The sequence below is a fragment of the Mustela erminea genome, chromosome 1 (genome assembly GCF_009829155.1).
Source record: "Mustela erminea isolate mMusErm1 chromosome 1, mMusErm1.Pri, whole genome shotgun sequence".
In the NCBI taxonomy this organism is placed as follows: domain Eukaryota; kingdom Metazoa; phylum Chordata; class Mammalia; order Carnivora; family Mustelidae; genus Mustela; species Mustela erminea.
In genome coordinates this window covers 58,514,733-58,526,999 of record NC_045614.1, presented here as the reverse complement: position 1 = coordinate 58,526,999, position 12,267 = coordinate 58,514,733, and the positions used below count along the sequence as shown (strand labels likewise).

General features: G+C 36.0%; 2 protein-coding genes across 7 annotated transcripts in view; one reads left to right on the top strand and one right to left on the bottom strand.

Annotated features, from left to right (window-relative positions):
• KBTBD12 (kelch repeat and BTB domain containing 12) overlaps positions 1 to 12,267 on the top strand; it is a 95,605-nt gene that overhangs the window by 16,983 nt on the left and 66,355 nt on the right. For all 6 annotated transcript variants that reach the window (XR_004284202.1, XM_032337473.1, XM_032337357.1 and 3 more), the window contains exon 5: positions 108 to 258. Coding sequence is in view for 5 of the 6 variants with exons in the window: in XM_032337473.1 (XP_032193364.1) it covers positions 108 to 258 (151 nt within the window). In the remaining variant the exon portion in view is untranslated. The remainder of the gene's footprint in view (positions 1 to 107; positions 259 to 12,267) is intronic.
• MGLL (monoglyceride lipase) overlaps positions 1 to 12,267 on the bottom strand; it is a 225,506-nt gene that overhangs the window by 195,676 nt on the left and 17,563 nt on the right. The gene's annotated exons all lie outside the window — the stretch shown is intronic.

The following is a 12,267-nucleotide window of genomic DNA, read 5'->3' as shown; positions in this document are numbered from 1 at the left end:
TAAGTCCCCTTCATCTCCTTGGTCGCCTGCTTGGATTAATTGCACTCACATACTCACAGAGCTTTCCCAGTGGTATGTTATTTTATCGGCTGTCATATTTCACACAGATGGATCTCCCTGATGAAGAACCAGATCGACTAAGCAACAGACTGTTGCAGTATGACCCCGGCCAAGATCAATGGAGAGAGCGGGCGCCCATGAAGTTCTCTAAATACCGATTCAGTACAGCAGTAGTCAACAGTGAGATTTATGTTTTGGGTAAGAAGAAGCAGATTGCTAAAAGAGTATGACTACTTTTATTTTTCTCTGTACTTTGCCTCAGTAAAAGCTACCTGGTCTCCCTTCCTCTCGCATCCCAGTTCTGGTGTATCTACTAGCCGAAAATGTTCCTTTGTTTCTTGTTTTCCTAGAGCACAGTCAGGTAAGACTAAATGGAATTCCATTGACTTAAGGAAAGCAAAATTATTTGTATGGAATTTTCAAGTCCCTTGGAATTCAAGATCATTAGTGAAACATCTTTATATTTAGTATCAAGTAAAATATTTTGAAATGGGAATAAGTCTTTGGCCACCTTTAGTTGATGAAGTGTGGGTGTTTGCAACCAGCTGTGATTTTCTGCTCATAAAGTAAGCCATCATAGGTAAGACACACATTATACCAGCTCTCTTCATTTTGCTTCACCCACCAAACTTCTGTAGAGGTGTTATCAAATAATTCTCATCTGAATGTATTTTTCTTATTTCTTAAATATATGTGGTCTTGTACTAACCAGTAGGAGTTAGTGAAAGACTGGTTCATTTCCACTAAAGTGGGTAAAAGTTCTAGAACATCTCCTATGTTTCCCTTATCCTTATTCACTTCTTATTTTTTGCTCTTTTATTAAGTCCATTGCTTTTCTAAGCACATTTTATCACCTTTCCTCCCTCTCCCGTTGTCCCTGTCCTGTGTGGGAAAGGGTGAGACTGGGACAAGGAGGCTGACCAGCTGGTAAACTGATTAGTATTCCAGTATTCTTACTTCATCCCATGCACATTGATGACTAACTGGCAAAAACATAGGGAAGGTGATGGGCACCAAAAAGATGGCAAAGAAAAAACATGAGATATGGGCTGAGAGCAAACCAAGCGTTTGAATAGCATTTGGGGTTCTTAGGTTTTGGGTGTTTGTTTGTTTGTTTGGGGGAGTTTTTTCGCTAAAGGGAAGCCATTATCTCTTGGCTGCCTGTACAGCATGAAGCAAAATAATTAATGCACTCAAATATTAATAGTTTTATAATTTTAAGAACATTATGCAACATAATTTATGACTACCTCAGTTATGAGACTCATAATTATAATTAAGTTTTTCCTCTGGCAGTATATTTGTTACTTTGTTATAACCATATGCTGTGTTATAGGCCCAGAAGAGACAATATCTAAACCAGAATAGATTGCCTAAATAGATGTATAACTCTGGGGAGACAAGGGCAGATCTCCTAATTATATTAAAGTTGGAGGTAGTCAAAAGTGGGATAAAAGTGATTTATCAACTCAACAAAAATGAGATTTCTGCTTAATGTGGAGCCACAACTAGGATAGATGTGGGATAAAAATGTAGTGTTTTGTTTGTTTTTTGAGAAGTTACAGGGGGAAATGCACCTTAGAGACAACCTTTGGAGCTCACCCTTGTTGGCATGAACAAGTGTCCACTACATGAATGAAAGAAGGCAGATGTTGCAGGACCAGTAAGATCTGGATAGGTGAAAAAAAAAAAAAAAAGATCTGGATAGGTGACAGAGAGAGAAGTGTACACCCAGGAAGGGAGATGGGGCAGAGCAGTAGGGGAGAAGATGAGGAGAAAGCTCTAACAAAAGCTTGGAGGAACCCACCAGGCACAGGCAGCTGCAGGAAGGAGTTTATAGGTAAACCAGGAGCCAGGTTACAAAGGACTATAGTGGAGAATCAAGAGTATAATAGTACTGAAAAACTATGCAGAAGCAACATGATTAAAGAATGTTTGGGGAGTATTGGTGAGGTGAGGGTTAAAGAACAGATCAAAGGTGCGGAGAGACTGGAAATGGAGAGGCCAGTCAAGTCTCTTGCTAGTCTTAGAACTGGCAAGTAGTTCTAAGCTACTACTTTTGTAGTAGCTTAGAATCTGGTTTCTGGATATTCAGAACTGAGGACCAGATTCATAATCACTCAAATAAATGTCCCCATCTTGTAAGATTTGATCCAAAAGAGGCCACGTTCCCAACATTTGCTACTTAATTCCCAAATATACTTGGAAGCTTTGAAATGGAATGAAGTTCAGTTGTTCAGGTGTTTCTGTGGCAGCCTCAGTTCAGATTTTGTTGTTCATTGTATGTATAATTGGAATTTGGGCAAATACCGTATAGAACCCTAAAACTTTATCTGTTTCAATGGTCCGTACAGGTGTGTTACAGTCATTTGTTAGTTAGTTAGCCCTGTCTACTTTTGGGAATCAGTGGATGCCCCACTATGATGGGGGTCACTGCCAATTATTATTATAACCCCTCTCCCTCATATTGTAATAGGTTTAATTTCTTACTATCTCCTAATTACTCTAGAGGCTGCCCCAAAATAACAGCCTCTGAAATTTCCTTCCCCATGGAAGCAGTGTGGTAAAGTGGGGAATGTCCCCGCTTTGGAGTTAAGTGGATTTGGATTGAGATTCTGGCTCCACCATTAGACCTGCATGTCCTGGATCTAGTAAATCATTTTTTGGCTCATATTAAAGTTGGAATGCCTACCTATTAGAGCCATGATTAAATAAAAGTTGTAAAATCCCTACAATTTAAGTGTTCAGACTTGGTTATAATTACTGGTTTTTTTTTTTTTGAGCCCCTTTGTGTTCTAGACACATTGCTGAATTTTTTGCATAAAGAAATTCATTTAATGTTCATAAAAAACTGATAAAGTAGTAACTCTTCTATATAGCAGACTAGATATCTAGACTAATCCTTCCACTGAAAATACTAAAAAACAAATGTTGGGAAAACATTTTTTTTTAATTTTCTAAAGAGCTTCTAAGACCTGTTATGGCAGTAGGAATTTGGCAGACCAAAAGGGAAGTGAAAAGTAGGAGGCTCCCAGTTACAAAGAAGTGAATGAGTCGACATCCTCTCCCCCAAAAGCTGCTGTAAAACCAGACAGATTTTTCAGAAACAACCATTTCAGGTCTCTAGGAACCAGCCAAAAACAACAAACTGAGAAGAGCTTAGCTTCTCAAAAGAGCTGAACTTGAGGTAAATCTTCAGGCAGTCCTTGGCATTCTTTCCTGAGCTGTCCCAGTTCCCTACCTCAGTTGATCCAGCATGGGAATTCTAGCAGAGTGGGCTAGCTGTAAAAACCAGTAACTTTGTTTGCCATAGGGGGCTGACATGTTTGGGAGTGAAGGGTAGGAAACCCACACTCATGGTGACAAATGGGAAAAGCCAGCATCTCACCTAACCTGAGATTTTAGTCCTGCTTGGGGCAGCAATGGATGGGAGAATTAGCCAGAAACTGAATAGTGACTTTCCAGGAAAAACCTGGTTATGAGAGTCCTAGACAGTCTTGATAAATTCTTCACACATCCCTGGAGACTAGGGAAGCTGCTCAGACATGGAGCCCATAAGAGGATATAAGCTCTTCACACATCCCTGGGTGACTGGGAGTCTGAGCGCATGTACAGAGATCTGAGAAGGCCAGGCAGAAAGTAAAAGTCATGGTAGACTTGCAAACTATCTGAGCTTTGAATGTGCTCCCAACACACAAAACCTACACACAGATCAACAAAGCGAGGTTGGAAGCCTTACTAATGTTGGGAGTATAAACAATTAGTCTTGACTAGACCTGAACCATGAAGTAATAAGAGTAACCCATATGCTTTTTTTTTTTTTTAAAGATTTTATTTATTTATTTGACAGACAGAGATTACAAGTAGGCAGAGAGGCAGTCAGAGAGAGGAGGAAGCAGGCTCCCCGCCGAGCAGAGAGCCCAATGCGGGGCTCAATCCCAGGACCCTGGGATCATGACCCCAGCCAAAGGCAGAGGCTTTAACCCACTGAGCCATCCAGGTGCCCCAACCTATATGCTTTTAAAGAGAGAGAGGGAATTTTTTTTAAATGGAGAAGAGACCAAAGCAAACCACAGGAGAGGCATATTAAAGCTAAGCAAATTAGTTAAAAACAACAGTAACAATAACAAAAGAGAAAAATAACCTAGCAGGAAAAATAAAATTAAAAGTTGCTACACTATATTATTTTAAATTTCTAGTTACCAACAGAAGTTTACATACAAAGGAAAATAAACAAAGAAGTGAAACCCATTCTGGGGCAGAGGCAGGGAAACATTCAATAAACCTATCTCTCTAAGGGGCCCCCAATGTTGGATTTAGCAGGCATAGACTTCAGATTAGCTATTAAATATATGTTCATTAAATGAACAAAAACTATTTTTAAAGAATTTTACAGAATTAAAGGAAAATAAAATGACATTGGCTCCCCAATGATATCAACGAAGAAGTAGAAACTATCTAAAAGAAACAAACGAAAAATGTGCTAAGTGGGCTCAAAAATAGATTTGAGCTGACAGAAGAAAGAATCTGTGCATTTTAAATAGATCAGGGAAATTATTAATCTGAAGAGGAGAGGGAGGTAATTGGAGGAAAATTAGGAAAACCTCAGAGACGATATGAAATATCATCAAGTCTACCAACAAAGTATGATTCCCAAAAGAAGACAGAGAGGAACAGAATTTTTTTTTTCAAATAATAATGGTCAAAAGCTTCTTAGACTTGATGGAAAAAACTTTATACATATAAGAGATTCATCAAACTCCAAGTAAGATAAATTCACAGAAATCCTCACCTAAACACAATGTAGACTAATCATTAAAATACATCATAGACAAAAAATTCTTACAAACAGTAAGAAAAGAGTGACATCATGTAGAGGGGAACAATAATATGCTGAACAGGTGACTATCATCAGAAATAGTGGAGGCAAGATAGTACTGAAATAATATATTCAAAATACTGGAAGGAAAATAACAAAGAATGTTTCTGTGTCCATCTTTTATGTTCAGCAAAATTATTCTTTTAAAATGAAAGTGCAGGGGCCGCTGGGTGTCTCAGAGGGTTGGGCCTCTGCCTTCAGCTCAGGTCATGATCTCAGGGTCCTAGGATCGAGCCCCACAGGCTCTCTGCTCAGCGGGGAGCCTGCTCCCCACCCCGCACCTGCCTCTCTGCCTACTTGGGATCTCTGTTAAATAAATAAATAAAATCCTTAAAAATAAAATAAAATAAAATGAAAGTGATAAATAAAGGCTGAGATAATTTGTGGCTATCAGACTTACAAGAAATACTAAAGGATTATTAAAGAAGTACTGAAATCCTTAACATTAAAAAGAAATACACCAGAATAACTCTAATCCACAAAAGAAATGAAAAGTACTGGAAATGACAAATATGTAGGTAAATAAAGAAGACTTCACACATATTCTATTTTTTCATCTCTTCTTTGAATGATATAAAAGCAGATAAAACAATAATCATGGAACTATACTGTTGGATTTATTACATATATAGATATAGTACATATAACAATATCAGAATTGGAGAGGAAAAGATAAATTGGAACAGTGTTGCTATATTTTAATAAAATTAAAACCATATTAATCTGAAGTAGATTGTGATAAAGTAACACACACATTAGAATTTCTAGAGCAACTAAAAAAAATTTTGAACAGTTTAAAAGTCAGAAGATTTACCATGGTACACTTAGAAAATGAAAAACAAAAGAAGGCAGTGAAGAAGGAACAGGAACAAAAACGACATGAGACAGAAAACAAATAGCAATATAACAGTTGTAAATCTAACTGTATAAAAAATTACATTAAATGGGAATGGACCAAGTACCTCTATCAAAAGGCAGAGATTTCAGACTGAATAAGAAAATAAGACCAAATATACGCTATCTATAAGAGACACACTTTATATTCAAATACATAAGTAAGTTGAAAGTTTTATTATTTTATAGAGAAAGATGTACTATGCACAGAGTAACTTTAAGAGGATTGAAGATAGTATGTCATTATCATCCAAAATCAACTTTAAGAAAATAACGTAATATTACTTCAAAGAGAAATTTTATAATAAAATGATCAATATATCAGGAATATATCACACTGAACAACAGAGTTCTAAAATACATGAGGCAAAATTTAGAACTAGAAAATCACCATTAGGAGATTTGTATCCCACCTTGAATAATTGATTTAACAACTGGACAGAACATCAGCAAAATTATAAAGACTTGAACAACTCTATCGACCAACTTAAACTACCTGACGTTTATAGTACACATAATTGCAAAATACATGTTCTTTTCAAGTGTACAAGGAACACTCTCCAGGCTTTATCATATGCCAGGTCATAAAATAAGTCTCTAGATTTTTAAAATTTTTTTTAAAGATTTTGTTTATTGGGGGGGGGGGGAGCACAAGCAGGGGCAGAGGGAGAGGTAGAATCAGAAGCCTGATGTGGGGCTTGATCTCAGGACCTGGGGATCATGATCTGGGGATCATGACCTAAGCTGAAGACAGACACCCAAATGACTGAGCCACCCAGGTGTCCCTCAATAGATTTTTTTAAAATTGATGTTATTTGGGGTGCCTGGGTGGCTCAGTGGGTTAAGCCTCTGCCTTTGGCTCAGGTCACCATCCCAGGGTCCTGGGATCGAGCCCCACATCAGGCTTCTCTGCTCAATGGGGAGCCTGCTTCTCCCTCTCTCTCTCTGCCTGCCTTTCTGCCTACTTGTGATCTCTCTCTGTCGAATAAATAAATAAAATCTTTAAAAAAAATTGATGTTATTCAAAGTAAATAATGATAAAATAATTAAGTTATAAATCAAAGACAGAAAAAAGGAAATCCTCAAATATATGGAAATTATACAGCATAATTCTAAAATATTGAGTAAAAAATCACAGAGGAAATAAAATATTTTAAATTGAATGAAAACCATAGGTATATATCCCTCATGACCATAGATTCAAAAGTCTTTAAGAAACACTTAGCAAATTGAATCTAACAACATAAAAAATAATTATGTGTCATAAAAAACCCTTAAGAAACAGTAAGCAAACTGAATCCAGCAACATAAAAGATGATTATATGCCATGGACAAGTGGGATTTAATCCAGAAATACAGGAATGCAAGGTTGGTTCAATATCTGAAACTCAATTAATACACCATATTAATAAAATAAAATAAAATAAAACAAATGATCATCTCAATAGATGTAGAAAAAGCATTTGACAGAATTCAACCCCCATTATTGATAAAATTATCAACAAATTAGGAATAGAAGGGAATTTCCTCAACTTGTTAGAAGGTTTCTATGAAAAACCTACAGCTAACATGATACTTAGTGGTGATCTTTCTCCCTCCAATCAGGAACAGGGAAAGATACCTGCTCTTGCTCCTCCCAGTCAACATTGAACCAGAGGTTCCAACTCATGCAATAAGGCAAGAGAAAGAAGTTAAAGGTATACAGATTAGAAAGGAAGAATTAAAAAGTTCTTATTCCAGATTATATATTCTTTTGTGTAAAAAAGTCCTAATGAAGGTACAAAAAGTAAATTAAAAAAAGAAAGACTACTAAAGCTAATAATTTTAGCCAACATCACAGATTAAAGAGATCACAGGATATGAGGTCAGTATACAAAAATTAATTGTATTTCTATGTGCTATAAATGAACATTCTAAAAACAAAATTGAGAAAATAATTTTATGTCCAACAGTATCAAAAAGAAGAAGAGGGGCACTTGGGTAATGCAGTTAAGCATCCAACTCTTGATCTTAGCTCAGGTCTTTATCTCAGGGTCATGAGTTCAAGTCCTGTATTGGGCTCCACTCTGCATGGAGCCTACTTAAAAGAAGGAGAAGGAGAAATATATTAATACATTTAACCCCCAAACTGTGAGAATCGTATGCCGAAAAGACTCCTGAGAGTTAAAGAAGATCCAAATAAATAGAGATATATTCCTTGATTATGTATTCAAAGATTTGACATTGTTAAGATAGGAAATTCCCCCAAATTGAGCTATATGTTCAGTACAACCCCTATAATATCCCAGCACTGTTTTTATTTCTATTTTTTGTCTTGAATCTTTTTAAAATTTCTTTAATTCCAGTATAGTTAACATACAATGTTAGTTTCAAGTGTACAGTATAGTGATTCACCAATTCTGTATATTAGTCAGCGCTCAACAAGATGACTGTACTCTTTATCCCCTTCACCTATTTCACCCATCCCCCACCCACCTCCCCTCTAGTAACCATGTTTGTTCTTTTTTTTTTCCATATTTGTTATTTATAATTAAAAGTCTGTTTTTGGTTATCTCTTTTTTTTTCTTTGCTAATTTTCTTAAATTCCATGTATGAGTGAAATCATATGGTATTTGTCTTTCTCTGACTAACTTATTTCACTTAACATTATACTCTGTAGCTTGTTGCCAATGGCAAGATTTCCCTTTTATGGCTGAATAAGATTTAATTGCATTATATATATGCCATACCTTCTTTATCCATTCATCTATCAGTGGGGGCTGTTTCCATAATTTGGCTATTGTAAATAACCAACATTTTAAAAAAATTTTTTAATTTAATTTAATTTTTTTTCAGTGTTATGCACCACACCCAGTGCTCCATGCAATATGTGCTCCCCACAATACCCACCAACACTTTTTTAGTTGACAAGCTAATTCTAAAATTATGTGAAAACATAAGGGATGTAGAATAACAAAAATGACTTTGAAAAAGAAGAAAGTTTGAGGACTTAACTCATTTTAAATACCTATTACATAGTAATTATGATATAGTGGTATTAGCCTAAAGACAGGCAGCTAAATCAATAGAACATAAAAAGAGAGTCTAGTAATAAATTTTTATATTTATAGTCAATTGGTCTTTGACAAAGTTGTCAAGGCAATTCAGTGGAGAAAGATGAACTTCTCAACAAATACGCCAAGATAATTTGATATCTATATACAAACCAATGAGCTTAACCCAATACCTCACACCACAGGGTGACGAAAGGAGGAAAAAATAAAAAAACACAAAACTTCTGTATGGATTCCAGACTTAAGAAAACATAGGACAAAATGTGTTGACTTTGGATAAGCAAAAATATGAAACTAAAAGCATGATGCATAAGAGGAAAAGTGTTGAGTTTGGACTTTCTTAAAATTAAAAAAAAATTTGTTCTTCAAAGGGCAACATTAAAAAAAAGGAAAACACAAGCCAGAGACTGGGAGAAAATAACTATAAATCATATATCTGATAAAAGATTTGTATTCAGGGGGTGCCTGGGTGGCTCATTCAGTTGAGCATCTAACTCTTGGTCTCAGCTCAGATTGTGGTCTCCTGCTTGTGATATCAAGCCCTGTTTTGGGCTCTGTGCTCAATGCTCAGTGTGGACTCTACTTCAGATTCTTTCTCCGTCCCCCTCTGCCTCTCCCTGCTTTCTATCTTTCAAATAAATAAACAAATCTTTTTTAAAAATTGTATTCAGAATACAAATAGCTTGTACATAATTTTTGCAACTCAATTATAAGAAAACAATCCAGTTTAAGATAGACAAAAGGTTTGAATAGACCTTCCACATAAGAAGATACATGCCCATCTGGTAAATACATGAAAAGATGATGATTTCTCATCAAAAACCACAAAAGCAAGTCGGCAGTGGAAAAACACTACATCAAAACTAATGATGTACTGTATGGTGACTAACATAACATAATAAAATAATAATTTAAAAAAAGAAAAACATTTTTAAAGTGTTAGGAAACTGTCAACATAGAATTGTATATTTCATGAAATATCTTTCAGAAGTAGAAACAAAATACTTTCAACGAAAGAAAACTAAAATGCATGGGAATAGATGTACTCTAAAACAATTTGGCAAGTAGCAAGAGATTTACTCCAAAAGAATTGTTTAAGGAAGTTCTTCAGACAGAGGGACATGATGACAAAAGGAAACTGGAAATACCAGGAATGAAAATAGAAGAATAGAAAATTCTTCTTTTGAGTGCTTTAGAATGCCTTTAATGATTGAAAGTAAAAAATACATTTTCTGATGGGGTTTTCAATGCATGTAATAGATGAGACATCTATTTATATAGCATAAAGAGGGAAGGTTAACAGGACTTAGAGGGGGGCAAGTTTTCTACATTCCAATTACAATGACAAAATACTGATTCTAAGTAGATTATGAAATGTTAAGTAACTTATTAATCCCCAAACCAGTGACTGGAAGAACTATAAAGAGCTAGTCAAATCACAATAAATTCATTAAGATAGAAAACTAAAAAATGTTCAAATAATATGAGAGTAGAGAAGGAAAAAAAGAGGAACAGCAACAACAGAGAGCAGAAGGAATAGACAGAACACAAACAATAAAATGGTAGACCTTATTCCAGCCATAAAAATACTTACCTTAAATGCAAATGGAATAACGATACCCATCAGAAGACAGAAACTGTCAGGATGGATTAAAATTAGAATGATTTAATAATATGCTGTCTACAAGAAATCCACTGCAACTATAATGATGCAGATAACTTTAGAGTGAAAGGATGGAAAAAAATAAATGATGCAAAACTATTTAAGTGAAAGCTGGAGTGGCTCTATTAATGTCAAAGAAAATTACCAGGGATAAAGGAAGACATTACATAATGATAAAATGATTGATTTACCATAACAACAGTAAAGGTGTATGCATCTAACCAATAGAATTTCCAAATACGTGTAGGAAAAACTGACTGGACCAAAAGGCAAAAGAGACAAATCAACAAAGATTTATTTAACATTCCTCTCAGTAATAAACAGGCCCTTAACTATAGAGAACAAATTGATGATTACCAGAAGGGAGGTGGGGGGTGGGTTAAGTAGGTGATGGGGATTAAGGAGTGCACTTGTGATGAGCACAGGTGTTGTACAAAAGTGTTAAATTACTAGATTATACACCTAAAACTAATATTATGCTGTACATTAACTAGAATTTAGATAAAAACTTTAAAAAAGAAAAGAAAATACATTGCGCTGAATGAAAATACACTGTATCAAAAATTATGGAGTGCTGTGAAAGTACTGCTTAGAATTTAATTTGTAGCATTTAGTGCTTACATTAGAAAAAAGGAAAGGTCTTAAATATCTAAGCACTCACCTTAGAAAACTATAAAAAGAAGAGCAACATAAATCCAAAGTAAGAAGAAGAAAGGAGGGGCGCCTGTGTGGTTGAGTGGGTTAAACCTCTGCCTTCAGCTCAGGTCATGATCTCAGAGTCCTGGGATCAAGCCCTGCATCTGGCTCTCTGCTTAGCGGGGAGCCTGCTCCCCCCACCCACCCACCCCCACTTACCTGTGATCTGTCTCTCTGTCATATAAATAAATAAAATCTTTTAAAGAAAGAAGAAGAAGAAGAAGGGACGCCTGGGTGGCTCAGCTGGTTAAGCAACTGCCTTCGGCTCAGGTCATGATCCTGGAGTCCCAGCATCAAGGCCCGCATCAGGCAAGGAGTCTGCTTCTCCCTCTGACCCTCCCACTTCTCATGCTCATTCTCTCTGTCACACTCTCTCTCTCAAATAAATAAATAAATAAATAAATAAATAAATAAATAAATTTTAAAAAAAGAAGAAGAAGAAAGGAAATAAAGGAAAACAATGAAACTGAAAGCTAAAAGTAAAAACAAAAAATTGAGACGATCAATGAAACTAAAGCTGTTTCTTTGAAAAGATCGATACAGTGGATAAACTTCTAGCAAGAGTGACAAATAAAAAGAGAAGGTGCAAACTATCAGTATCAGAAATGAGATAGGGCGGGACGCCTGGGTGGCTCAGTTGGTTAAGCGACTGCCTTCGGCTCAGGTCATGATCCCAGCGTCCTGGGATCGAGTCCCACATCGGGCTCCTTGCTCGGCAGGGAGCCTGCTTCTCCCTCTGCCTCTGCCTGCCATTCTGTCTGCCTGTGCTCGCTCTCTCTCCCTCTCTCTCTCTGACAAATAAATAAAATCTTTAAAAAAAAAAAAAAAAAGAAATGAGATAGGGCATATTGTTACAGTCTTCACAGACATCAAAAGGATAATAGAGCAGTGCTACAAACAACTCTAGACATATATTCAACAACTTAAATGAAATGGACCAATTCCTTGAAAACCACAAACTACATAAAGCCACTCAAGATGAAATCAGTAACTCAAAACTATTAAACATGTTGAATTCTTAG